This window comes from Strix aluco, chromosome 10 (assembly GCF_031877795.1).
Source record: "Strix aluco isolate bStrAlu1 chromosome 10, bStrAlu1.hap1, whole genome shotgun sequence".
Classification (NCBI taxonomy): domain Eukaryota; kingdom Metazoa; phylum Chordata; class Aves; order Strigiformes; family Strigidae; genus Strix; species Strix aluco.
Genome location: NC_133940.1, coordinates 20,669,332 through 20,696,989, shown reverse-complemented (window position 1 = coordinate 20,696,989; position 27,658 = coordinate 20,669,332). Strand labels below are relative to the sequence as shown.

General features: G+C 49.5%; 1 protein-coding gene across 1 annotated transcript; it reads right to left on the bottom strand.

The window, feature by feature from the left end:
* Window positions 1-1,580: 1,580 nt before the first annotated feature.
* Window positions 1,581-26,763, bottom strand: SLC9A6 (solute carrier family 9 member A6). Its single transcript, XM_074834720.1, has 16 exons — window positions 26,484-26,763; window positions 20,010-20,209; window positions 19,553-19,630; window positions 18,810-18,886; window positions 17,766-17,878; window positions 15,341-15,446; window positions 11,573-11,719; window positions 11,244-11,344; window positions 10,929-11,017; window positions 10,599-10,712; window positions 8,894-9,005; window positions 8,274-8,427; window positions 8,062-8,092; window positions 6,766-6,845; window positions 6,017-6,122; window positions 1,581-4,983 (listed from the first exon to the last, which is right to left on the bottom strand). Exons 1-16 carry the CDS (start codon window positions 26,746-26,748, stop codon window positions 4,708-4,710), a joined length of 2,049 nt encoding a protein of 682 aa, XP_074690821.1. The 5' UTR covers window positions 26,749-26,763; the 3' UTR covers window positions 1,581-4,707.
* Between the last annotated feature and the right edge of the window lie 895 nt (window positions 26,764-27,658).

Genomic DNA, 27,658 nt, shown 5'->3' with positions numbered 1-27,658 from the left:
CTCTAAAAAGAGCCCCGTGATTTTTTGATGCTGTTGGCTCACTTCCCAGCACTTTACTGAGCCCAATGTGAACATGGCCAGGTGGTACGGTAGCTTGACTGAAAGCTGTCCCTAATCAGCTCAAATTGAACTGAACTAATAAAATCGGGACTATTCAGCAAGTGGTGGCTCCGCACACCAGTGCAAGTCTCCCTGCCCAGACTCTGCAGGGATCTGCCTCAACCCTCCTCCCAGAGCCTCTGAACAGCACCTATTCAAAATTTTTTTGCAGGGCTAAAACCATATGTCAATTCCTGGCACGACAAGCCTGTCCCAGAGGATGCTTGCCTGCAGCCACGTGCACTGGGGAGGGTAGATGCACGGTGGCTGGTCCCAGCTACGTTTTGGGCACTGGAGATAGCCCTCACCAATGGTGAGCCTGGGGGCCTGAATCATACCCTATTTCAACAACGCAATCCATTTGTAAGGGGTGTGGCTGCACTTCTTTTGAGGGTTTGGGAGGGTAAAGAGCTGCCAAAAGGCATTTGTTCAATTGCTAAACTATTGTTTTAGTTGCTGGATGGCATGCGTACAGCAGGATTAGCGGTGTTTATTCTGATTGTCAGGATTTTGAGGTGTGAGAGTTGCACGGTGGAGTTAGCATAATTTCATAGGAAGAAAATAAACACCGTTGTCTCCTGTCCTGCTCCTGTAACTTCCAGTAGCACAGGGCACCCATGACCAGTGTGACACTGGACAAGCCCTTCTCACTTGCAGAATCACGGTACTTTTGTGAGCTACAGTCAAAGCTTTGGCAAAGCCCAGCCTGAGAGTTCAGGCCTCACTGCCCCACTCAGCAAGCAGAACAGATGTCCCCTTGACTGTCCGCTGCTACAGATGGGAGACAAGTGTGTTTAACTAGGTTTCAGGGGCTATCCTCCTGCAGCGATACAGAGCTATAAAGAATGTATTTTTATACAATTTCAAAGATGAAGGTTGTCCTTTGTGAATCAAAACTCTCAAAACCAAATTCCTGAAGTTTCCGAGATGCCCTCTATATTGAAGGATTGTAAAGCATTTGAACAACAAACCTCTTCAGCTGCTCCAACAGCCCATAGCACCAAAAAAAGGGTACAGACTGGAGAGGGAGGGCAGAACCGCCTCTGAAGGACAGCAGGGCAGTTGCCATGAGCCCAACTGCAAATTCAACAAAATCACGAGACATAAAAACCCAGGAAAGCTCAGGAGCCTCGATTTTGCAAAGGCCCTGTAGCAATGCCTCTCACGCAGGTCCACCCACCGCCCCAGGATGTGTGTGAGTGAGCAGCGCTACCCCAGCTGGGTTTCGCTGTTCGTGAAGGAGCCCAGGAGCTGCAGCAGCTTTTAGCAGACATCAGCGTCTCTCCGCTCCCCAGCGCCTGTTCCTGCAGGAGAGGACGGCCCCAGGGCTGGGCTGAGTCTCAGGAGCTGGGGTGAAGGCAGGAGCGTGCACCCCATCCCGGCTGCGCTCCAGTCCACGGGGTTCAGCATCTGCAACCGTGGCTGCTGCCTTACCCGCTGGCCAAAGGCCATGAACAAACTGGTCTGAGAAGGTCAAGCAGCACTTTGTCACTTTGCTACAGATTTATTTCCGTGTGAATTAATGAAACGGTACACACAATTCCAGGGGAAAAAAAAAAAATCTTTATAGGCCCATAATCCTTCTTTCACAGTACAATGCAACAGTAAAGGATTTAGTCAGTGTAAACAGAAGGTCCAATAGTGATCATCAGCTATCACAGATCAGCTGCACAAACACCACAACTACGGAGTTAATGCCATTACCACACAAATCGACAGTACTAGTACAAATCATAACTTTACCTACAATGCTTTTTCATGTGCAAAAACCATGAAAATTCAATTTACAGAAGGGCACCTTCTCTAAATCTTCATGGGAGCTGTAAACTGCCCCCTCGGGGCTGTCTTATCTATTTGGCAAAAGGTCTCAGGGCCTGATTCTCCAAGGTACCCTTACCTTCATCTGCAGCATGCAAGCCATCAGGGCTCTGCATCTGGAAACCAGGCACTCGTGTATTCTCTGTTGCAGCAGGACAAAGAAAATAATCAGCTGAGGATTAATCTGAGTCATTTATTAAATCACTCCTGAATTTCAGCTTAGATTCATTCATTTACCAAGACTATTTAGAACAGTCCTGGTTATACTATGTATGGATCATAAGAGTTCACAGGTAACCCACAAAATCATAATCCGTTAACTTCTTTTTTTTAATGTACTAACTGAACTGTCACTGGTGTCAAAAGCTGAAGCTTATGGTAATCTGTTGGCAAGCTTCAAGAGAGTGGATACATTATTGAAGTCAAAGGGTCAGAGAAAGAGAGGAATGCTACCAAGGCGAGGGTAAAACGTTATGCTGTGGCCATCTCGCAGCGCACTGCTGCAAATCTGCACCTCAGCTGGGCACTGCCTGGGAGGGAGCCCTGCGCTGCCCTTACGCTGCGCGGGTGCACGGGGCCTGCCGATGGGACCACAGGCTTTCACAGGGAGCAGAACTGTTCTGCACCTCCGGCTGCACCAACGCCAGCTTTGTAAATTGAATTCATAGTCAGATTATACAGGAAAAAACAAAAGGTAGTTATTTATCATACCTCTTCAGAAAGGCAAAACAAACAAAAAATGGGATGTAGAAGTGATGCAGTAAACCTAAAGTCAACGGGTACCTATTTTTTTTTTTTTTACTTTTTTTTTCTTTTTAAACACATGAAGTTAAGTTACAGACATCATATAAAACGCACACTTTATGGAATTCCTGCATAGCAGGAAACAAAGAGGCTAGCGCTAATCCAACAGCTACGTTAACAGCGAGACTGCCATTTACCGGTGCAAGGAAGATGCCCTATCTAAAAATAAACAGAGCGTTACCCCCCTTCTAGAGGAGCCCTATGGCAACACTTATACATTTTGTTCAGAAGGAAAAAGAAAGCATTTTCTTGGGGATAAACTGCCAAAATAATTAGTTTCACATCCGTAAATTTAAGGCAATGTTACTTAGACCTGAGAAAATGAAAAAAAAAAATTTAAATTTATTTTCTCAAATGTACATATACACTCAAAATCTCAGTATTTCCTGTCTCCTCCAACTTTCAGGTGGTGCTGAGGAAAACAGCCGTGGGGAAACTGCTCTGAGGTCTCAGGGTCTGATCCTGAGAGTTGCAGAGTTTGTTCCAAGGAAAGCTAATGGGAGCTGTGAGTGCTCAGACTCACCTGGCTCTTTTTCATATAGTCTCTTTTTAAACACCTCTGTTTAAGCCCCCTGGAGAGGGTTAACTCCAGAATGAGCCTGTAGTGCACCGGTAACCCTGAAAGGTTTGTATAGCAAAACTGCAGCTAAAATAGACAATAAAATAACATACAGTAAATTTCTGTGATTTCCCCTTTTCAGGAGAAAAAGAAGGATGTCAGGGTTAACAATTTCACTGCACCTTTAGCTATTCCCATAACTACAGAGTAAATCCTTTAACACTAGTGTGAAATCGCAAATTGTTCTGTGCTCTTCCTTGAAAAATAAAAATAAAAATTAAAAAAAAAAAATTAACTCGCAAACATTTCTCATTAAATGGTAAGAGACACGAGAGAGATGGGGTGGGGATTACAGACACACAGCATGCTGAGTTATTAAACAAAGTGCAATGATTTTTGACTATACAGGAGGACGGACAGAAAACTCCCCTTCAGTACCACCTAGATGCTCAGTACCTCTGGAGAGGTCCGGAGGTACCGTGTCAATCTGTAGCTGTAAAGCTTGTATTCGAGGTTGGCCGGGCTCCACGGCCCTGCGTGCAGCTGCGGTAGCTCTGCACATCTTAGCTACATCTGTGACTGCCGGAGAAGAGATTCGCTCGCACAAAGACACGGTCGCTTCCCAAACGTGAAATTTAGTTGCCAATTGAGGATTTGATGGCTGGTTCTAGAAAGCTGCTTGAGCCACAGCTGAAAGATGGACTCAGCCCTAAAATCTGTGCACGCCTGGTGTAGTTTCTGTGGGATCACCTCCTTCTCCTAAACATGACTACAGACACAAACCATCCCTCCCTCCTGCTCCCAGCTGAGCAGCCAGACACCCGCAGTCCTTGCTATCAGCTTAGGCCGGTGCCTGCCTTGGGCTTGGGCAGAGGGTCACTAAAAAGCAGAAAGACTCCATGTCCCAGCTCAGGTTCCCACAAAGTGAACAAGTTTATCACCGGCCACTGCCTGGCGAGAGGGTCTGCGGGCAGATTTTTCGCTGATATTTCAAACGTGACTATCCAAAGACCAGAGACCAAAAAAAAAACCCCAATCCTCATCTGAATAGAAAGCGATTTCCACTGCTTGCCAGCACCTCCCTACCCTCCTCTCCCAGGCTCAAAGGATGAACAGGGAGTCAGCTTCTTTACTAACCCCACTGGGAACTAAACCCTTCGTCAAATCACACATTAAAGAAGCTCACTGTGTGCAAAAGACTCTTACGCTAAAACAGTTCCACCCTACACAGTGCAGTCAACACAGTTTTTAACTTAAATTTGCAGCTTGTTCTTTACAAGTGCTTGGCAGAGAATATTTATATTCTTCTGACACCATATAAATAATATTTATACAGCTTAGACATTTTGAGACATGCATTAGACTTTAGGTAGTACATATTTCTTGATCATATATGCAAATATTACTGTCAATTAAATCGAGCAACCTTATGCTGGACCATGTCTTGCGTTATCCAGGACATTTGATGGTGGCTCCGAATCGTCCATGGGAAGGACCAGGCGCGTTCCCCGGATTACGAGTTCATGGTCCCCAAAAGCAAGCTCCCGATCGAGCGCGTCTTCAGAGCTGTTTCCCACGAACCGCCGCGACGTGCCGCTGGATGCAACGGAGTCAGTGTTGACGGTGGAATCCCCGTAGGTCAGACTGATGTCCCCATCATTCAAAATGAGGTCGGAGTCATCATCCTTCAGCTGCTCTTGATTCTGGGCAACAAACAGGAGGAAAAGTGCTGTTTAACTCTTCCTGAATAGCTATGTCTGCAGTCGCGTAGTGGTGGTGAACAACCAGATAAAGGCACCAAATCTCAGACTCTCCTGCACCATGACCATAACCAGATGTGCTACACACACAGCTCCAAGCCCAGGAGACTCACACAATGCACTAACTTCTCTGCAAAGTGCCTAAAAAGGCTCTGTCGGCTCTTCTTTCTGATGCCACAAGCAGATACATGGGGAATGCAGTTTTGAGTGGCTTTGACTGCACTAAAATATCCACGACCACAGGAATCACACTGCCGACCCATCAGAGCCATCTCTGTTTTGTGCAGGGAACTTGATGCTGATAACTTTGCGGTCAGGGAAAGAAAGCTCCCGCCACGGAGAGCTGCCACTGCAAGGGGCTCCTGGCACGGCAATGCCCTGAGTGCTGCGGCCCTGCCAGAGCGCCGTGCCAGCACCAGCCACCCGCAGAGCCACGGCAGGCCCAACCTGACCAGCAAACCCAGCACCTCAAAGAGCGCGGGTGCACACAGGCTCTTCAGTGATGGTGGAAGAGGTCGCTGCCTACAGGCTCTCCAAAGCTGCTTGTTCTCTCCCTGCCCCTCTGGACAACTCAAACAAGGGCTCTTTACTGTTTCAGGAGGAAATCAGCCCCGGTTCAGATGTTGGCAACCTTTTTGGTTGCAGGGGCTGCAGGATGGCTCAGCTGCAAGGCTGGAAGAAAGCAGGGGATAGGGAAATTGTGTGTCCTCCCAGCTAGGCCTGGGGCAGGACAGCTGTGACAGCTTCACTGAGCCAGTCACTGAGGAACCACCATCAATACACCACGAATACCTTCATGACCAGTCAGCTGGATAAGCAAATGCTCACAGAAATTAGCTCCTCCATCAGCCCCAGCATCTGATCTCCCCCCAGGCTCCCAGCTTGATGCTGCAGAACAGCATCCAAAAGCTACATAGAAACGTAAACACATCAAACTCTACCAACACCATGACAGAAGGGGCACTGAGGGACTCACTTCGTATGCCTGTGGACTCGTCAGGCACCGGGCAATAGGTCCACAGCACCCCGGGAGCGTGGTCGTCAGTGGAGGACCGCTGTGTGTCAGCAGAGGCTTTAGATAGCTACAGAGAGAGTTAAGGAAGAAAGAGGAACAGGGCGATGTCGGTAAGTCAAGGGGTAGGATGCGGAGGCAGTGGCAAAGGACCCAGTGTCTCAAGGAAATCACAGAAAGGAAAGAGCCACAAGTCCCTGGAAGCACAAAAATTATAGGGATGAGTAACATGAATGCAACCAAACACAGAGGGACATGAGTGGACCAGGACACAGTCCCGGTAAGAAAAGGCTTAGCAGCATCACTTGTCCCATCATCCTGTGCCTCAGCCTGGCAGATCACTCCCCTGCTAATTCATGGCAAAGCATTTGCAAGGGAGGAGAGGCACAGATCTACCAAGAGGGCTACAGACGAGAAGACCCCCTGCCCTTCCTGCCCACCTGCCACAGGGATCGAGGACCCCCTGGGCTTACAGCCTTGGCGAGCCCAGCTCTGAACTGAGCTACTGCTGCATTCCCAGTTAATGGTGGGTGGAAACAGTCATTTCTTGCAGCCACAGACACGAGGAGGTGCAAATCAAAAATCAGCAGTGTGACAGGAAAGCAAACGCTGGTTCGTTTGCCAAGCAGGGAGTGAGTCACACTCCGGGTCAACGGAGTTGCTCGGGCAGACGGGATTTGGCATCACACACGCCGACCGCCATTCAAGGATACTTGTGATCGAAGTTGTACCACATGCGGAAGAGCCAGGCGCTTTCTGCCTTCGTACTCCTCCTCTCACTCTCTGGGATGCCCTGTGGGAGAGCAAAATATTAAACAGCAGCAGGGCAACATGCCAAGACCTTCCTCAGGGCCGGGAGGCCCCAGGGGGATGTAGGAAGACAGACACCTCCCCACTGCCTCTTCAGAAGAAACCTTTGGGTTGCAGCAAGTATAAGGACGTTCACATGACAGGCTGAAGGTGCTTCCAGCACTGCGCTCTGCATTTAGCAGCGTACAACAGCCTTAGAGAGGTGGTATCAAAGCACAGAGCGACCATTTTTCTGCTAGAGCCTTCCAGTTTCTGGTCCCAAGGTTTTAAGTGCCTTGGAGCCAGCAACTCCATCCAGACATCACATTTAATAGTGACTGACAGGTCCAACTTCTGTCAAATCTCGCCTGAGATTTTTGTATGCAAATAATCATGTGTTATGGGGATTCCTGGCTTCCTTTTAGTAGGAGAAAAAATATAAAACTGTTTGGAGGGGAATATGAATACCATTACATATTTCACAGAAATATGGCTTTCAGATTTATGGCTCTGGGCTGCCTTTAGCATTTGACACTTTCCGTCCAGGAGGAGAACACCCAAATAAATGGGTCTGAATAAAATGAATCTCCAAGGTGCAGAACCCACACTGAAATCGAGTAGAGCCACAGCCACAGCATGACAGGGCTGCAGATGCAGAGAGACAGCTCGGGGCTACCAGGCAGGAAAAATCCTGATGCTGCAGGGCTCCAGCATTTATTTCAGCATGGTCGGTGGTTCCTGGGCTGCCACATAACTACCACAGGAAACATGGGGGCAAAGGAGAGGTTGAGGGTACCCATGGGTAAAAGCAGGACAGAAGATGCTACATAAAATGAGTCAGTAAATGGTGTTTCTGTACTGCCCTGAACACTGGGATGAGGCAGAAAGCCTCTTTGTCATACACATTTTGGTGTTTATTTCAGACCCAGCGAGGGAGAGACCAAATCTATCGCAGCAGTACTGTGGACTGCAGTCCAGCATTACTTCTATGCCCTTCTTTCCAACTGAATAAAAGCAAGTCTTGTTAAAACCACAGAGAGCACAGAAAGCCCATGACTCCCACTGACTGCAAACTCTTTCACCAGAGGAGCTACAAACCCTCCTACAGCTGGGAGGGAGCGGAGCACACACGGGCATTCACAGGGTCTCGCTGTAACCCCTGCACCGATGAGCACAGTGCAAATTTCTCTACAGAGGCTGCCCAGTGGCACCGCACTCACCACGTTCTCCTGATCTGCGTCCACGCCGACTCTGTGGAGGAGAAAACGAGCAGTGGGTTAGCACAGGCAATGCCAGGTGGGTACGTGCCGCGGTCCGGGGGGGAAGGATGCGATCTTACTTTCATCTCTTAAAGCCGACCACCGGGGATGTAAAAGCGGGGTGAGGGAGAGGACGCACTGTCCCCTGAGAGCCTCAGGCACGCCACACTCACCGGATATTCAGGCAGGACAGCATGGCCGTGGTGCCCCCACCGAAAACCCACACCGTAAAGAAGACGATGAGGAGCGTTGTGCTGAACATCATCTGCCGGGCATACGTGGCCGTGTCGCGGATGGCCAAGGCGAAGGCCATGGCTCCTCGCAGCCCTGCCGGGGAAGGGGCAGCGGAGGAGCTGTGTTAGCCCATGGCACAGGCAGCCACCCCCACCGCAGGCTTCCTCACCCAGGGTTTACATGGCACTGCCTCACGTGCAGTCCTGTCCCTCTGATGGGACATCCACCACTGGAGGAGGCCACAGTGCTTTAACAGTGATGATTTCACCGTGTACGCTGTGAAAGCCTGGGTTATCACTCTTTCCCAGCCCAGAAAAGCAAACCCTCCTCCTGCCCCATGCTGTGCACTCAAGCAGCGAGGGCGGGAGGAGCTCATTCCTACATCTCAAAACAAAGGCATTCACACCACCGGGCCTAAGGGAGCCCTTTCCTGCCCAGCCTCCCCTCCAGATATTGCCCGTGAGAGATTTACAGTTAAATAAGGAATATTTCCAGGTGCTTGGGGGCAAGGAATTGCAGATGGGGCCACATGGTCAAAGGCAAGGATGCAATAACGTACCAGCAAACATCATCATATGCTGTAAATTTGTTCCGATCTTATTTCTTCTCCCCAAATTCAGTAAAAATGACAGTGGGTAAATATTGGCAGCTCTTCCTAGGAAGATAGCAAGCTGTATTTGCACACATTAAGGAAATTGCTCTTCCTAGGTCTCCCATCGCATCCCACCTCTGGAGGGAGAGCCAATTTCTGTTGCCTGATGGAAACGCTGGGGAGCCTCAGAAACGCCAGTCCTCTGGATGCAAAGATAATAACCCAGCTCTGAGTGCTACAGCAGTGTCGGAAGAGCATGCTACTGCCTCACCTAAGCAAAGTACACATTGCAATTCAGAAATGTCATACAGAGACAAGCACAAATAAACAAGAGAAATGATGAGAGGGCAGGTTAGACAAGTGAGAGGAGAAAAACCACCGTTTCCCACTGTATGCTCTCCCCTGCCAGGTCCGTTTTCCACCCCAAGAAATATTTGTCCTCTGCGAAGCTCAAGTTATCACAGCTACCACAACCCCTCTGACATTCCCCGGCATGCCACACTTCACAGCTGGGTTTGAAGCTTTAAGCCAAGTCCCGCTCCCAAAGATTATTCAGCAAAATGAAAGCAGCAGCAGTTGAGAAGGGAAAAAAAAAATAAATCTAATACTCTTTCTGTTTTCATAGCCTGTGAGATACAAGAATCACCAGCCCCTTCATATTGCTTTTATCTTTGAAGCTGTGTCTTTTAATACCAGCACCCAGATGGCAAAAATAATCTTGGAGCCAGTATTCAGCGCAGCCTTGAATAATACGGAAAATGCTTCCAGCTTTTATGTTCTTTCCTGAACATCATGAATTTGCATAAGAGACGTATTTCATGATCTCTCTCATGAATGAGCTATTTCATCAGTGAGTTAGCCAGTTCCTACTGAAGAGGCACAGCACAAAATTTCAATCTAACCACCCAAACGGCATTTCCCTGCTTTTCACTCCCTTTACGCCACTGCAGCCCTGCAAAAGCTCGTTGGGGAAATTCAGCAGACCCTGCTGCAAACCCATGCGCCAGCACCACCAAAGATAACGTTTTATTTATCATTATAAACTTGCTTCAGTGCAGGCAAAGGGTGAAAATAATTCTGCACATCTGAACTGGCTTCCCTGTGATATGAAAAAAATTCCTTCAAAATCCTTGTTTTTCTGAGACATACCAGGGCCAATAGCTTGTTTCTGTTAGCATCAGCCTGCAGAAGGGGAAATCTTTTCTCATGACATCATTCAGAGGCATCTACTGTAGCTTTAACTGTGCTATTTAACCAAAAAAAGCTTTTTTCAGGGTTAACCAAGTGGAATAGCAGAGAAAAGAGGAAATAAACGGCTATACCAGGCGGTGCCCATTTGCAAAGCCACTCCTGGTGCCACTCTGCCACGTGACGAAGCCTGGAGCTTCGACACCATGTTCACATCGAACACCAAGTCCCTGCAGCAGCTGATTCAAATGCCTACAAAAGAAGACTAAACAGGAGGAAGAAAAAACCCAGAAAAGCTGGGAAAAGAATCTCCATCTTCTTAAAATAACCAGCGAAGGCACTACTACATGGGAGAAATCCCCTTTTAAAAATAAAGCTAGACTGGCTGAAAAAAAACCCACACATTTAAATGAAGAACACAAACTGGGAATAAGGCACCTCTGCCTTTCTTTTTCTGTCTTATAAAATGGGCTCCAAAGGATACGAAAGCCCCCACCACGAAGGTAGGGTTAAAGACGTGGTTCTGGAAGGTGAACAGTGCAAGTCCCATGTAGGAGAAGATGAAGTTTTCTGCCAAGAAATTCAGAAGCTCAAACAACTGAAAGAGAAAAACAAATTAAAAGCGAGTTAGACATGACATAGATTTAACAAGAAAAACATGTTAGACCATCCATCATGCAATAAATACTTCTGCAGAAGCAACCCTAGTAAAATCCATCTGTAGAAAGAGAGATGCACCTAATTCTGGCTAGATGGAAGGAAAAAATATTGAACTTGAAATTCAGAGAGGCTGAGGGTGCTGAGGAGCTCTCACCTGCTTAGTTCTGTGTTGGGACTCTGTAGATAAGTTGTTATAGGTATAATGGGCCTGCGTGATCCCACAGAAGAGTACGGCCACCACACCTGGGGAGCAGAGCATCACATTAGACTCCTGATCATGAAAAGGGAGCTGAGCTGCACCCCAATAGTGTAAGGGACTTGATGCAATAACCCCAGAACCCAGAATAATTAGACTTCTGAAAGCAGAGGGAGACCCCCAGCTGTAATCGATACTGAGAGAAGCAAAAGTCAATAGCCCCATCATCCCTGCAGATCTCCGTCCCAGACGCAGGGCTGTGCTGGAGCTTGCCTGTAAAGCCACACGCTTCGGCCAGCAGGAACGTGCTCCAGGACATCAAGAAGAACAAGCCGGTCTCCAGCAACGGGAACTCCCGAAGTTTGGTGAACTTGGTGACGTTGCAGATGGTTAAGGACAATTTGGAGAGAAACTGTAGGCTAAGAGCATATTGAATCCAGTTGTGTATCACAGCAACACTACACAGCCTGCCTCTAAAAAGGCTATGGCACCGCCTTGCACTAATTTAGGCAAAAAATCATGAAACACTGCATCTGAGTGAGATGCAGCGCAGCAAAAATAAGAAGCTGTTATGCAAACACTTGGAAAAAAACAACAAAAAGGATATTAAAGCTGTCACTACTCCAGTAGCTGCTCCCATTGCAAAAGATCCACTGAATATCCCCAGGAAGATCCCAATGGACTTGAACATCGCTGTGACATCAAACGTGTGGCTGTTGTCACCCGCCGGCTGGTAGGCAACAATTGAACTGAAAGAGGGAGGAAAAGCACACACAAGAACAAAACACTCCTTAGTCTGGAGGGAGAGGCACATCCACAGTGCTACGTGAGCTTTGCAAAGTGCTACGACCGCTGCAAACACCGAGCCTGGGAACTCAGGGAGACAAAACCCGAGTCCCACACTGCCATCCCTCTGTGTTCACAGCATGCAACCACAGCATGCCCACCCTGTCACGGGGAGTTTGGGATCCCCTGCACTCCCGGCCGGCTTTCTACAGGTCAGCCACCCCTCCGAGGCAGGGCTCTGCATTTGGTCCTTCTAGATGTTAGAGAGCAGCGAACCAAAGCCCGTCTCTTGCATGATCTCCTGCAAATACATTTGCTAGGCAACAGTCCATCATTTATGATGGTATTTTGGGGGTTTGGTATCAGCTCTCTATAAAGTCAGGCCCTCTGGGACCACACAAAGCATTCAAGTGGGAAGTCTACATTTCTCCGTCGACTCCACAGAGGCGGCTGATGTGAATATCCCCTGGAGAACTGTAAGTTATGCCATTTTACCGCACTTCACATGCACTACATTTATTTTGCACTGCTCCAAGTTCTGAAGTGAAATATCGCAGGGTAGCAAGACAAACGGCACAGTGACAGCTCACAACAGCAATGCTATTATCTTATCCACCAGACTTCAGCAGACCTTTGTGACGAGATGGCAAATAGGTCTGCTGCATTGATCCCCCTCTTAATCTGTTACCTCCTAACTCCTGATCAGCTGTTCCACTGTTTCACTTGGAAAGGCTGAGATTCAACAGGGGCCCTTATCCATCTCCTAAATCCCATTTATCAACTCTTTACATCACGTCCTTTGAGTAAACTTACCGAAAACATTAACTTCCTAGTTAGCAATCCCTTGGCTGACTCTGTTAAAACTCTTGGATGTGAACTTTAAACGTTTGCTGTTTAACCTCCTGAGTTATGCTGGAACAGAAAATTACTGCCTCGTGCACACATCCTGCAGCTTTCTCCCCTAACTACACATCAACATTTTTCTGCAACACGACTGACAATCCTCCCCTTTCCAACAAGTCACGGATCACTTCCCTTGCTAAACTTCTTAATACGTTTCATTCTTCTGCATTGTTTTTTACACTGCAAGCCACAGATTTCTCCCTGTGATTTCATTTATTTGTCAATCTCACCTTATACTTCCCATTCTCCAACATGTTCTTATTCTGGGGTTTGGGGTTTGGGTTTTTTTTTTTCTAAATCCAGACTGGTTTCATTTCCCCTTCATAACCAACTGTTTGGATGTCAGTTTTGCATTTTAACCCATTACAGTTTTCCTTCTGGTTTTGCTTTTTGCATCATTAATAAGATATTATTGCCAGCTGCCCTCTGTGTGCTTTATCTCCCCTGTCCCTGCCCATGGGGCTCATCATGGCATTCATTCATCCCTGTGAAACCTCCCTTTGGAAGAAGCAGGCAGAGACCCTGTCACTGCATTTACCCCCCTGCTCCTGAACCGCAGCCCCAGCACCTTGCTGCCCACTGGCTTTTGGTTCTGGATTTAATTCCTCTTCATCCTGCAACCGGTTCCCTGCTGCCACACCAGGCCAGGCCAGGCCAGCACGAGGCAGGAACAGAAAGGTACAGATCCTGCTCCCCAAGCCCAGGAACAGACTTTCATCCAGGACTGAAAGCAGGGAGGAGAGGAGCCTCGGGGGCACAGAGCTACTGGTAGAAACCGTGGAGGAGTCCCAGCCTGGGGAAGCACCAGTCCCCAGATCCTCGTCCTCTCCCAGCACGGGGATAGTGTCCGCAGCACTCACTTTCACCACGTGCAAGGAGCTGATGGTGCTTCTCGGGGCAATCACCGAACCCACACACCCATCCAGCTGTGGCTGGAGCCCCCCTTCACCCCTGGGACACAGCAGCACCCACCACCAGCTGTTACCCCGGCAGCAGCTCCTCCATCAACACAGCCTGCCCACCCAGAAACCCCCCAATGCCTCATCTTCCCAACTCACCCTTGCACCCCCTAACTGGGGAGCAGGTTTTCTGCTTGCAGGAGCAGAACCATCCCCATGCGGTTCCCCCACTATGCCTCTTCTGTGAAACAGGGAAATGCCAAACTAAATTTAAAAAAGGGGAACCATAAACAGGAGCTCTGGACTGCTCTTGGAGGAACTCTCCTCCCTGGAGCAAGCGGCCTTCACCTCCTCTTAGCACCCAAGGTGTGGTTGTGTCCAGGTAAATCGAGGCTGTCCTTGAGACACCTGCACCAACCGATACCCGCCATGCTGACCGGGGCTGCCTTACGCTGCTTATGGTGATGGCAAAAACAGATCATGGCAAGCTTTAAAATGGGTACAGGTTAACTGCTGAGAAGCCCTTGAGAAGTCAGCATGCTGCTCGGCCGCTCTGCACAAAAACCTTGCAGCAAAATAGCTGCTGACTGCAGCTCAGAGCTGCTGTTTTGGTGGAAATTATCTTATTTCAGGGAGGGGGGTGGATTGAACTCAGCTTGTGGAAAGAGGAAGGCAGGAAATCAGCAACAGCTACAAAGCTGGTACTAAAGCAGTACAAGAGGCAAATTGCCACGCATGGTGCAGTCACCTACGTGTGCGGAGATCCACCACAAATTTCCTTACCCTGATGCTGAACCCACCCACTACCACCCAGAACCTCCCAGCACAGGCTGGAAGACCCAGTCTCTTCCACACTCAGGATCACTTCTTAAACATGACCTGGCTGTGCAGCATTTACTCTTGCACCAGCGGTGACACATCCAGCATAAAAACCAGAGTGAGCGATACAAACAGTTCCAGAAACCTCAACAGAAACATCCAATTCAGTAAATACAACTCATGCGGGTGGCGATACACAGCTCACAATATGTTACTTGCTGCCTCCACCCCAGTAAAACCCACACAACCAGCACGCTGGAGTGACAAGTATTCCAGAAACATTTTCTGTGTTAGTCTTACTATACGTTAACCTGTCACCATTGCAGATATTATATATTTCCAAACAAATTCCAGTGATGACAACACAGTGAAAACGCAGATAAAATATGTCTTATGTGCAGAAGACATAAAATATTAAAGAATATAAAACATTATTTAGAAAGCCAGCAAGTCTCCCATGTGTTCAGTCCAGGGTATTAACTCTGGCTCTAAGAAATACCATCTTCTTGATGCATGGAAAGTGGGGAGAGAAAGGAAACAGCTGTTTTACTAGCTATTTCCACCTAAACAAAAGCAGGTATTTGTGGATGGGAAGGAAGACAGGTAGAAGCAAAGCCATCAGCAAGGGGTTTCAGTGGATTCTGTGGCTGAAAAGCAGACACGATGCTTTTCCCATTTCACAGGGACATAAAAACTTCCTTCTGGCTGGGTCAACTGGCCGTGAAAGCAAAACAAAACTATCCATCATGCAGGGGGAAGTTGGACAACCTGCAACCCTAAGCTGTGGTCTGCGATGAGGAGATGTATCAGAAGGTCACTACACCTTTTGGGGACCCTTAATATGGAAATCTGCTCTTGCAAACTTCAATAATTCTATTTTACAGGAGCATGACCGAGTGGCTCCCCTCAACACCTGACATGTAACATACATAACAATTAAAAATAAAAACAGATCACACTTACGAAGACAGCACTATGGCAACGGCATCATTGAGGACGCTTTCGCCAAAGAGAAGGGCATACAGCTCAACATCAACCTGGAGTTCATGGAATATGGCAAGAACAGTCACTGACAAATAGAAAAATAGAGAGACATTTAAAAAGGTGCCATTATTTCGGTGTAATCAAAGACAAAACAGCCCTTTTTAGAAAGCTGCCTTCCTGCACATCTGTGCCATTCTGCTGCGATAGTACCAGCTACCCTCCATGCTCCCTTCATTCTGCCCTTTCAGATTTGGATTTGCTTTAGCATTTCCCTCCTCCTCCTTTTCCTAACACACATCCTAGGCATTAGGTCTATTGTGTCTTTAGTGGGCAGACTTGAGCAAACTCTGCTCCGAGCTTCCTGAGGGTCTGAGCTCATGGGCTGGACCACGGTACCATGCTGACACGAGCCACCCGGCTTTTGGGCTGCCGCTAGCTCAGAGAATCAGGCAGACCCTTCCTCCACCTGCAGGCCAGGAGGATGCAGACTTGTCCAGGACAATGTCTGTCTTTTCCTTCCTTCCCTAATACTCTGAGAGAATCCTCAGATTCAACACAGTGAAGTGCCAGCACAGATGTGTTAACATTTCAGACCTATCTGGAAAGAGCCAGGCATCAGCTCAAACCCTGAGTGGGGGTTTCTTGTGATTTATGGCCACATGGCAGGGATCAGAGTACCCTCAAGCCCTTCCACAATCCAGTGGCTCCAAGAAGATAATGAAAATGGAGCAGGTTTTGTATATCAGCCTTGCAAAAACATCACAACATCTAAAGCAAGCGAGATGTAACACATGGTGCATTGTGCACAGCTGCGTCTGCTGCGCAGGGCTGAGCTAATTCCAATCAACTTCTGTGAAAGTCCTTTAAAACAGCATTCAGGGACTCATCTGTCCACACTGAAGGGGCTTTAACCCATTTATGCACAGGAAAATGCTCCATTTTTACCTGTGAAATCTTCTTGTTCCTATTTTAAAGAAGAAGAGACACGACACCGACAGCTTGCCCGCAGCATTTCTGAGCGTTACTTCTACTTATGGCCCTTGCCTGGCCTCTGCCCATCTGCCATCAGATCTACCACACTGCCATCGTGTCTGTGAGGCGCTTCCCTGCTTTGAAAATGTGCCCCCATCTCGACGTCGACACCCCAGCAAAGTTACGGGGAGGATGCCCGACCTCACAGCCACATGGGAACAACTCCCCACTAAATGAACTGGTGGCCTGAACGCACACACCCCCAACACACGTTCGGAGAAGCTGGGAAATCATTTTACCTTATTTTTTAAGTTTGGGTTGGTTTTTTTAAAATAAAAATACCAGCAGTAATAGCCACACCAATACCTGGCAAATCTTAGGGAAACATAAAAAATTAATTATTAAAAACTGATGGGGAATGCACATCTCGCATCTCCACGTGGCAGACAGGTGTGGCTACTGCCAGGGTTCTGCAGGGCTATTCTTGCATATATGCACATACATACAATGCTCCTCACTTTGCCTTTGAAAACAGAAATGACTCATTTTTAAGATGAACAGGTAAAAGTCCCAATTCATCTGGAAACAACAGCCAGTGGCATTTGTTTCAAAAGGGCGGAAGACTTGGCTTATCTAGGCATGCAGTCTCTCCCTTCCATGCAAAACTGACCAATATCTGCATTTTAAAATATCCCCCAAAGCTACTGTAATGTCAGGAGTGGGGGGCAATGCTGTCAACCCCCAGTCCCACTACACTGGTCTCAAATGTAGCAGCCAGGCTGCAAAGGAAGAAATTCAAGCTCTATTCAGCAAAGGGCAGGAGGAAGGAGAAGCCCTTCTGTGGTCCTGTGTTTTCAGGTGAAGCTGGAGCGTGCAAATGAACAGCTACCGTGTAAAAGTAATCGTGAACGAAGTGAAATTCAGTTGGACAAGGCATGTTTTTCATAGTTTTGATTTACAAAGTGCTTCAGCAGACCAAGCTATCACTACTGTCCTCAGTACTGCTTGTTAAGATCAACTTTCAATTAGATTAGCACCTTCCAAATTCCCAATCACATGGAAGTGGAAGGAAATCAGCTAAACTATCAGCTGAACCCTCCCCACATTACACATCTTGTTCTGCATCAGCTGTTAGCATAGGAGGGCAGAAACACTGTGGATCTTGCCCAAAAGCCAGCAAAGTCAAGAAAGAGACTGCTAGGACTTCACTGCAAACAAAGATATAGGAAACAGAAGTCTGGAAGGTATATTACATGTAACTGGAAGGAAATAAAAAGGTATGGAGACAAATCTGGCCTCTAGAAATGTTGCAAATAAACTCCAAAATTCAGAAAGAGAATTTCCACAGGGTTCAGACTTTCTTCCCTTCTTCACCACAACTCGAAACAGATCAAATAGGTAAAATGAGGGGGAAAATAACCATCTAACATACCTGGGTCAGTAGCTGATACAATGGCACCGAACAGGAGGCAGTCAGTGAAGTAGAAGTCTCCCCCGAGCTGCCCAGTGACTTTCATCAGCGCCACACAGCCATACACAACAGAGCTGGTGATTAGAAGAGGCAATTACTCATCTCTGCAGTGAATGAAAATGACATTCAAATGGGCTCGATTCCCCTGAATTTGCCAGATTAACCCCTAAAGTCATCCAAATGCAGGAACACCAAAGAACTGTACTGCGTGAGCTGAGCCTGGTGCAACCCCAGGACCACACACACACCAAAGCACCCACCACACCAGACTACACACACAGTGTTGCTGAGGAACCAGGACCGAAACTCCTCCATGAGCATAACATGGCTGAAGAAAAGCAGCAGCCAGGCTTGTGGGGTCTTGTGATCGCTTTGCAGTATTTCACATTAACATATTTCAGTGGGATGACCTTGGTCTGACTTTGAAAGGGCCGAAACTTTCAGCGAGGAACAGATAATGCAGATGCTGAGTTTGTGTGAATCCACTGGACTCTCCAGTGGAAAACACCCTACGCCAGCCTGCGTGCTACTATTCAGAGCAGGAATCATCTAGCTCCCTCTGCGCAGAGGGATAAATAATTTGAAACACAATCTGTACTGGCTAGGCACCTGCTTCTAGCAAGTAAGGACAGGACATGCCTTTACAATCCTGCCCTCTGCTCTTGTGTCTCATGCTTGTTAGGGCTGTGCTTTCAACAGCTTGAAGTCACTGCCTGTTTTTTCAAGACAATCTTCAGAGAAGTGTGAAACTTTTCCTGCCATGTATATAAACACTCAGTATGGGATGCTGAGAAAGCACTATGCAATTAGACAGCAATCACCCTGTCCACATAGCGAAAGTTTGGACAGTAAAGAGTATTATTTGCCGCTGCCGAGCAGTGGTAGCGGAGAGCCTGTGTGATCTTTCGGGGCTGGGATTAGTGGCCGCAAGGCCAGGCTCAGGGCACTGCCTCCAAGCATGGCTCAGACCCCTGCAGAAGAGCCAGACTGGCTCCAGCTACTCACCCGATCACCAGGCAGGAAATTGCAGTGCCAAGAAAAGCGTATGCTAGGATGGATCCCAAGTTTCTGAAGAAGTGTCTCTAGAAGGAGGAGGAAAATAAAATGTTATATTTTGCTAACAATTTATTTCAAGCCTGCACAGGCACCCACACTGTGTCTGTAGCAACTTGGACCTAGCTCAGACACCACGAGCTGGACAAGCACAGCTGAATGGTGCCCAGCACAACCATGTACACTGCCAGACCAGGAGTTGTTAATGCAGCATTAATAAACATGAACATATCATTTTCTTGTACCCGTGTATTTAATAAGGTGCTGTTCCAAGTCCCGAGAACTGATTTCCTAACCCAGCAGCATTCCTCCTTCCTTCTCCTGCAAGCTAAACAGGATCGTTTTCCTCTCCTTCCAAGTCAGCATTTCAGAGAGCTGCTGCTTTCTAAAACCCTCCCACCCTCCTATGTGTTTTGAAAGCAAGGATGGCTGAAATGGCCCAGCTGAACTCAAAAACGCCTGCACAAACCTGTGCTGGAAATGGTTGAAGTCGCTGACCCTTCCTGGGGCAGAGGGATGGATGAGACTGACCCGGGCACTCTCAGCCCTGCTTCCTACAATCCCAGATGTACTAGGGAAAACCATACTCAGCTCCACAGCCTTGGCCTGCTGAGCAAGCGTTAAAGCACTCTCAAGTATTAAAAATGCTCTGGAGGCAGAGGAACTAAAAATGTAGGCAATGTAAAGGCACGTACCCTTTTCAAGCTGTAGCCTGCATAAAATATAATTGGAGGAAGCAAGATGTTGAAAAATACTTCAGGATCAAAAGTCACCTGTTAAGGAAAAAAAAAAAAAACCAACAATAAAACCGTTTGTTAAGACTTTGCAAGAGAAAACACAAATAACAATGTCATATAAAATATATGGAGGAAACACTGTACCCCCGCCAGATGCAATGTTGTGGGGCCAACACTGAGGATGTGTCTGGGGTCTTCTGGACACAAGTCCAGAGTCTAAACAGCTTAAATTAAGATCTGCTAAAACCAGAGTTTCATTACATTGCGTTCAACTCATAATTTATAGCTTATCACAATCTAACCAAAGTTAAAAAAGAAAATAAAATCACTGGTCCTGTATCCAGCAGATACAGGACCTGTCCCCATGGAGGGAGTAGGGAGCATCGCTCACCTCTCCAGTCACCGACTCTCTTACCTTTCTTAGCATCTCATTATCCTGGACATTATTGAGCTCCTGGGCGCTGATCTCTCCCTTCAGGGTGTACTCATAGTACTTTCCACTGACGTTCACCAGCAGCGTGGCGGGACTGGTCTGCACTTGGCAGCTCAGTGTCACGTTGTTGACGTCGCTGGGGACGTGGATGCCGTAGCGCAGGACCACACCGACCAGGACCCCTGGGGAGGGATATGGTGAGACGAGCCACAGCAAACTCCCAGGACGATCTCTTTGAGCATGGATGCAGCATCAGGCACACCAGGATCCTGACCCTCTGCTCAGCTGCTGAGCACAGTCACCATCTAAATAATTGCCCGTGTGATATTAAACCATCCGTGTCCTGCCATGAGCCATGCAAACACTCCATGCTCACGCAGACTTTCTAACACCAGCCACGGACTGGTCTTGAAGGCTTTTAATTACCCAGCAATCAGTCAGACCCTCGTTCTAGTGCAGCAAACATCCAACACCGAGGGCACACCGATTTTCTTAGGGCGAGCACCTTGGCATTGCTGGCACACAGCTGGGGACCTGGGCAAGGCACTGCCCACATGTGCCCCAACTATGCACGCTGCACCCGGAAACCTGACAGCATCACATTTTGCCACTACATTAAACCTTTCATTTTTGCAGGGAATTAAAAAAGATACGAAGCAACCACCATGAATGCTTTGAGGACAGTGAGCAGCCTTCATAAGAGGCTGCAGCACCGTACAGCCTTCTCCTGCCCTGGGGATCTTTCACTTCACACAGCAGCAATCCCCATTTTATAAAAAACGTGGAAGTTTTGCTTTCCAGGTCGCCCACCCAGTCGCCCCCTGCAAGCCTCAGCTCTGCACCACGAGCGGCAGCCCCAGGGCAGCCCCGCGAGCCAACGCTGCCTCCGGCTCAGCTGCTGCGCAGGAGTATGGTGGGGTTAATTTGCAAGTCAGCAATTTATATGGCACTTTTCATTTGCAGCACAGCTGATGAGCTGCGTACTGAGGCCTCGCATCCAGATAAACGGCATTCGCACAACAGAGGTTCCTCCAGCTCCTTCTCACCCGCACGGTGCGCTGAGTGCTCTCCTGGCAGAGCTTTTTGACATCTGCAGGCTGGGGAGGAGGAATGTCCCACAAGACACCTTTCCACGTAGCCTTCAGCACAAAAGGGTTTGGAAACTCCTCGATTAAGGCAGCGCTAAGCCGCCACAGAAATCCTGGATCTTAACCCCATCTCTGAACCACACATTTATGAAAAGCTTTCAGACACATGGGAACTAAACAGAGACCGCAACACTCGGAAGGCTTCTCCATTTGCCTTCCAGGATGCTCCCGCTTCTTTACTGTTGCCTTAATTAAGATCTTGCTCTGTGCTTTCCTACAGGCAGGGCACAAGCCTGACCAAAGGGAACACCAAACTCTCCGCCGCCATCTCATGGGAGCAGAGCCTGGGCAGGAGCACTGCCATGACTGGGCAAGAGATTGTGGGGCCCCAGCACTTTCAGCATCCCCTGCAGCCAGTTTCCAATCTACTGCCTGTTTTTTGCCTTCTCTTCCCTTGACAGCAGTTTTCCAGGACAAGATTTGCTCATTTTGCCAACGGCCAAAAGAAGAGCTCCCACCTTGCACCCCAGAGGATGTCATGCACAGCAGGGCCACCCCAGCACACATCCAGGCCATGAGCAGAGGCAGAAGAATCAGCTGCAAGCAGAGACTCACCGCTGCTAACCTGTCACACTGGTGACACAGACGGCTCATCTCAGGGACCAGGCTGACAGACCCAGGAGGTTGCACCCAAAACCCAGACCCTGGTCTAATACAGCACTCCTGCAGCACAGCTAAGCTGCTCTTGCAAAGCTACTGATGCTTTTAAGCCATGCACAGTCAACCATGTGCTCACCACATGCTTTGGGCTTTATCCTGCACTGCACCATGATGCAGAATCACCCCAACGGTAACAGAAAAGGTCTCCCGGTGCACAGCCAGGCATGGTCAGCTCCAGCAAGAGAGATGCTTCAGGGAATGTCACACTGTGCAGAGCATCTGAGAGCTGCTTTTACACCAGCATCACGAACAGGGAACACCAAAGAGGAATCCTTTTGCTTACTTTTCTGCTAGCCTCTTTGTTCCCTGATGTTCCAGTGCTCCAGAAATAAAAATATGGAAATGAAGACAAGGATGTCAAGAACATTGAGATGCCACAGCACGTATTTACATGAGCTGGAGGGGTGGGGTGCATGGCACCACAGCATCAGGACAAAACACCCAGGTTTCTTTTCACCCAGAAGATGATGACCCCCAAGGTACCATGGGAGACAACCAAAACTCTTCACTGCAATAAAGCGAGCTTCAAAGGGTTATTTACATCTGCTTATGACTATTAAGCAGCTTTAAACAGTTACAGTGAAAATTCAAATGAAAGGGAGAAAAGCCAGACTGGAGAGCTCATTTGCAACTGCTTCTCCACTCTCACAGAGCAGACAACACCAGGTACACTGCGCTCTGCAGCCCTCCAGAGCTACCTGGGGTGGTTTTTAAAAAGACTTTTAAAAAAAAAAAAAAAGTTGATTTTAGAGCTTCAAGCAGGAGTCCAAAACCTCCAGCAGCAGCTGCCTGCCTTTCCTCAAACGGAAACCCACCCAGTGACCCCTTTAATGCCCTAATCTCAGCACTTTGAGATGAGAGGCCCTGCAGGTGGAAGGTAGGACAAACAGATGAACAGACGTTGCTGCTGGGAATTCAGAAGGGATTCTGGCTCACCCACCTCTCCGCTCTTAATCCCCGTCCCAAAGCAGCACTACATCTGATAGCTCCCTGCTCATCCTCGCCGTCTCGCTTACCCAGGCAGCTGTTCCCAGCCCTGCATGCCGGCCGTGCTCTGGCCACAGCCGAATTCCCACTCCGGCCAGGAATGGGAAAAGGGAAAAGGGACAGATAAACTTACAATATCTGTCAAGAACCACTGCGCTTGGGGCTCCCAAAATCAGACATTTTATCTTGCCCTGTAACACACTGCCTGGGAGGCTCCCAGAGCTCTCTGGACCAGGGTGGGAAAAGACACCCACGTGCAAACACACATCTGCACAAAGGGCTCGTGGGCACCGGGTGTGAACCAGCCAGCATCCTGCCAGTGGCTCCCGACACAGAGACACCATCAGAGGTACTTACAGGGAAAGCATGCTGCTGCTCTGCTTAAAACCACCTATTCTGCCAACACTAAGATGACCCCAGCACCACCCCTCCTGCCCAACACTGGATCTCTAATCAACCCTCCCCACCTAACAATGCTCACTGGAGGCACTTGGGATAAACCTGACTCCAATGCCAAGTCTTCTCAGACACCAAACCCAGGCCTGGGCTCAGGCTACCTGGACCAAGCCCAGGGGACCGTGTAGGTCCTCCTCGTTCTGCTGGTCTCTTAGGAAATGGTTCAAACTCTCTTGGCACTCGAAGGGCCATCCTAGCAGCAACCCATGAGCTGCTCTGCCAGTATCGACATGCTTTTGCAGCCAAACACTTAACAAAACTGAGCCCTGGGAGGGAGCAGAGCGGACAGAACCTGACACCAAGGAAGCTGCCAGCCAAAAGCTGCAAGGAGTAGAGAAGCTAAAGGCAAAGCTGGTAAATTAATTGAGTTCTTTTATGCAAAGTGCAAGAGATTATTTTCATTGCATTTCACTCAACTTCATTAAAAAGAACAAAAGCCCATGGGCTTTTTTTTTTTTTTTTCAGTGCTGTTGAACATTTCCGAGGTAAGGTTTTAAATGAAGACTAATATATTACCATCCAGGCACTTAACAACAATGGAAGCACACAGGATCCCCAGGCGAGCATTAATCTGGACACCAAAAGGAAAGGAAAATGTAGCGAGCAACTGAAGACATCCCGACAACAAGCAATTTAGACATATGCAATCCGGGGGCCAAGTGGGAACATGTACAAGGAAACTAAACTTCTAGAGAAGCTCCTGCCACATCCACCATTAGACCGCGAGAAGAACTGAAACAAGATTGTTCAATTAATCATCCTAAATGTTGAGTACCTCAGATGCGGGATCCTCATTTTAAACGCTGAAATGAAGCTTAGGGGCTACTAAACTCCTATTGTCTATTACCATGGAATGACTCCAGCTTCTGTCCAGCTCTTGAACATCAACTCTGAGCTGACAGTGTGATTTGTAAGATATAAATCCACCCGCAGCAAAAGCTTATAACTTACAGTAAAAACAGACACCAAGGAAACTCTGATGTATTTTGGCAAGAAGAGCTGTATGCAAAAGTTTTATTTGACTTAGTTGTCGGGGTTTTTTTAATTAGAAAAAGACAAGCTTTTACAAATTGCTTCTCTTGCCCAGATTTCAGGGTCTGTTCTGCAACCTGCCTGTTGCAGCACTTCCACATTTTCAGCAGACTTCCCCAGGGCTGAAAGCATCGCAGGGGGCTGGGGACAGCAAAGCAGAAGCGGTACCTGCTTTGCTCCCTGCAGCTTCTAAGTCATCACTGTAAAACAACAGCATCTCACCACTCGTTGGGAAATTACACATCCCTTTTCCTATGGTGGCTGCCACAACCTGAGAAGCAAGTGCCTAAAGCCTTGATAGCAGGGAAAAACTCGGGATTTTCTGCATGACCAGATGGGTGATGTTACCAATTTCACCAACAGTTCTCTAAGCACAGTCTGCAAAAGAGCAGACAGAAAAGATGCGTTTTATGGATCGGCAGGAGACTGAAATGACCTGGGTCATCCTCTGAGAACAAGGGGAGCACTCCGGTGGGTCAGGGAGAACAGAGGACCAAGAAGAAGAAAACTCCAGGAGAAGAACAAGGTTAAGGGCAAGTTTGATAGCACAAAAGAAACACAAAGTCCGTGTGTCAGCGAGCTTCAGGGCAGCAGAAGGAAGACCTTCCGTGATGGAAGCATGTGCTCCAGCTCCCGTCCCAGGGAGGTGACCACTCCTGCCCCAGGCAGGAGGCCAGCAATGCCTTCACCCACCTCAGCGGTGACTTGCAGGAATCTGAAAAGGCACAGGCCAGTATTTTGTGCCTCTGGGCTGACACAAGTGTCTCCACCCCTTCGTTTGAAAGGACACTTCCAGTTAACTGAAATTTAGGATCACAAAAGCCAACGGCCCAAACGGGTCAAGTCACAACCTCCAGAGCAAAGCTTTCTGCTGGGCAAGGAACTCGGCCATGTTGCTGCTCTGACCAAGCTTGGTCACACATCACCCACAACCAGCAAGGGCAAGGACAGCACAGAGAAGAGACTTTAACCACAACACTCAGCAGGAGATACCTTTTTAATTCTAAACTCAACGAATCTTGTCTAGATGTGGATCTATGGCCGTGTTAATCACTCCCCCAGCACAACCCCCAGTCCTGCTTTGGCTGAACTCCAAGTCATGGTAGATGACCCAGGCAGAGCCACGTATGGCATCTCCATACAATGGTTCAGGCCACTTCGCAAGGCCACGTCACCTCAGTAAATCACAATCCAACCGACTACGGACCTGCTCCCCCAACCCATGGCCTCGCTCTGCTTCTTGAAGGAACACATGTGGGGCATCTCAGCGAGAGGCCCTGTCCCAGCGGGAAGAGGAACCCCAAAAGTAGGAGCTCGTGCGCAGAGGTCCCCGAGCAGCAGGACGTAAGGCTGCTGGCCCTGCGGGTCCCTGCGCATGGCAAAGGGTGGGAGCATCTCCCCAAATGGCCTCTCCACTCTTCTCGGACAGCTACTGGAAATTCAGGCGCTCTAAACATAGGGTGGAAACACAACCTCTGGTCCCAGTCTGCGGGATGCAAGGCTTCTGGCCTGTGCAGAGCCATATCTATGCTGCCCTAAGTCTTCGCTCTCAACCCTGGAGCAGGTCAGTGGGACTTGCCGGTGCTCAGTGACATGGTTTCGAGGCCACTTGGCATGTGGTAGCCCCCGACCCCACCAGTTTCACCTGTGCTGCAGCCACCCTGCGAGGCCGCCTGGGAAAACCCAACCAGTTCCCCACTGACAGAGGTTTCGGAGAGTCCTCGATATCCAAGGTTTGGAAAACAACCAACGCTCCCTCCAGCAACACAGGGTGAGCCAGGCCGGGGCACGCAGCCCGGCTGTCCCAGCGAGACTGGAGCATCCAGCTGCATCTGGGAGGGGATGCGGCATGTCCCCCCCGGATCCCCGCACCCCTTCGCCCACGGGGATGTCCACGAAACGAGCCCTGTCGTAGCCCCTCGGCAAGGAGCCACCAAAGAGGGGAACGGGGGGATAATGGTCCCCACTGGTGGTGCCATGAAAGCGGGCGGCCGGGCGCCAACCCAGGCGCTCCAGTTGGCCCAGCGCAGAGCGCGGACTGGTTTGGCTGGGGCTCCCAGTGCTCGGGGCAGGGTGGGCGGCACTTGCGCCGCACGGGCTTCCCACGGAGGGTGGTGTGTGGGTGCGGGGGGGGGGGGGGGTGTCCGTGCGTGGGGGTGCCGGCGCCCCTCACCGTAGATCATGGCGAGGCCGGTCTCGTGGAGGAAGCGGGCGCGGCGGTGCTTGAAGAGCCAGATGGTGAGGATGGTGAGGGTGAGCAGCAGGATGAAGACGAGCAGGTTGGCGCTGTCCTGCCGGTGGCTCTCCTCCGCCGCCTTCTCCGACACGATCTCCTCCTCCAGCGCCCCGGGACGCCCCGCCACCACCTCCCCGCCCGCCGCCCCCCGCGCCCACAGCCCCGCCAGCACCAGCACCAGCCCCGGCCCCGGCCCCGCCATCGCCCCGGTACCGGCCCGGCCCCGCCGCCACCAGGAAGCGGCGCTGGGCGCAGGCGCTGCGGGGCGGGGACAGCGCTGCCGGGAGCCCGGATAGGGACGGGGCTGGGGCGGGAGAGCGGTGCCGCCGGGCTGAGGGAAAGGTTTGCGACGGAGAAAAAGGGTTTGGGGTTTTTTTTAAGGCAGCAAAGGAGAAGGAAGGGGAGGGGGGTGCGAAGGCAGCGCCTGGAAGCTCGTAGGGGGGAAAGCGTATTGCAAGCGAGCAGAGAAAGGTTTGCAAGAGGAAAGGTTGCCTGGATTGGGGGGGGCGGGGATCAGGCCGCAGGGTGTAAGGGCTGCAAGGGAAGGCTTGCAGGAACACTGGGGAAACGGGTTTGCGAGGGTGCAGAAAGGGTTTTGCCAAGGGGAAGGTGGTCAAAGCGCGAGGATGTTTGCAAGAGGGAAAAAAATTCACCGAACAGACTTGCTGCGAGGAAGAAGTTTTGCGCGGGCCTTGGCTTTGTACAGGAGTGTGGGGGCGTGCGTGGGGTGCTCTGGAGGGGTGAGCTGCAGGACACCCCTGTCCCGGGGGGACGGGGCCCTGAGCGTGGGGACAGGGGACAGCAGCAGCCCACGCTGCGCCCCGGGGCCGGGGGGGATCCTGGAGGTGCTGTCACACCGTGCCAAGGCTTGCAGATGGTGCCAGGAGCCACGGCCAGCCCCAAGGTGGGGTCAGGGTAAACTTGCCACCCTGTTTACCAAGAAATAAGGGGGATTCGTGCAGCGGGTGGGGCAAGGGCTGCAATAAATGCCGCAGTGATCGGCTTAAAGGTGGTTTGTAGAAAATACCTTCAGAGAATTGCTTTTGGACCCCTTATCTTTGTGCCTTGGGGGCACGGAAGACCCGGGATGCTTGGCCGTGGGGGACAGTCGG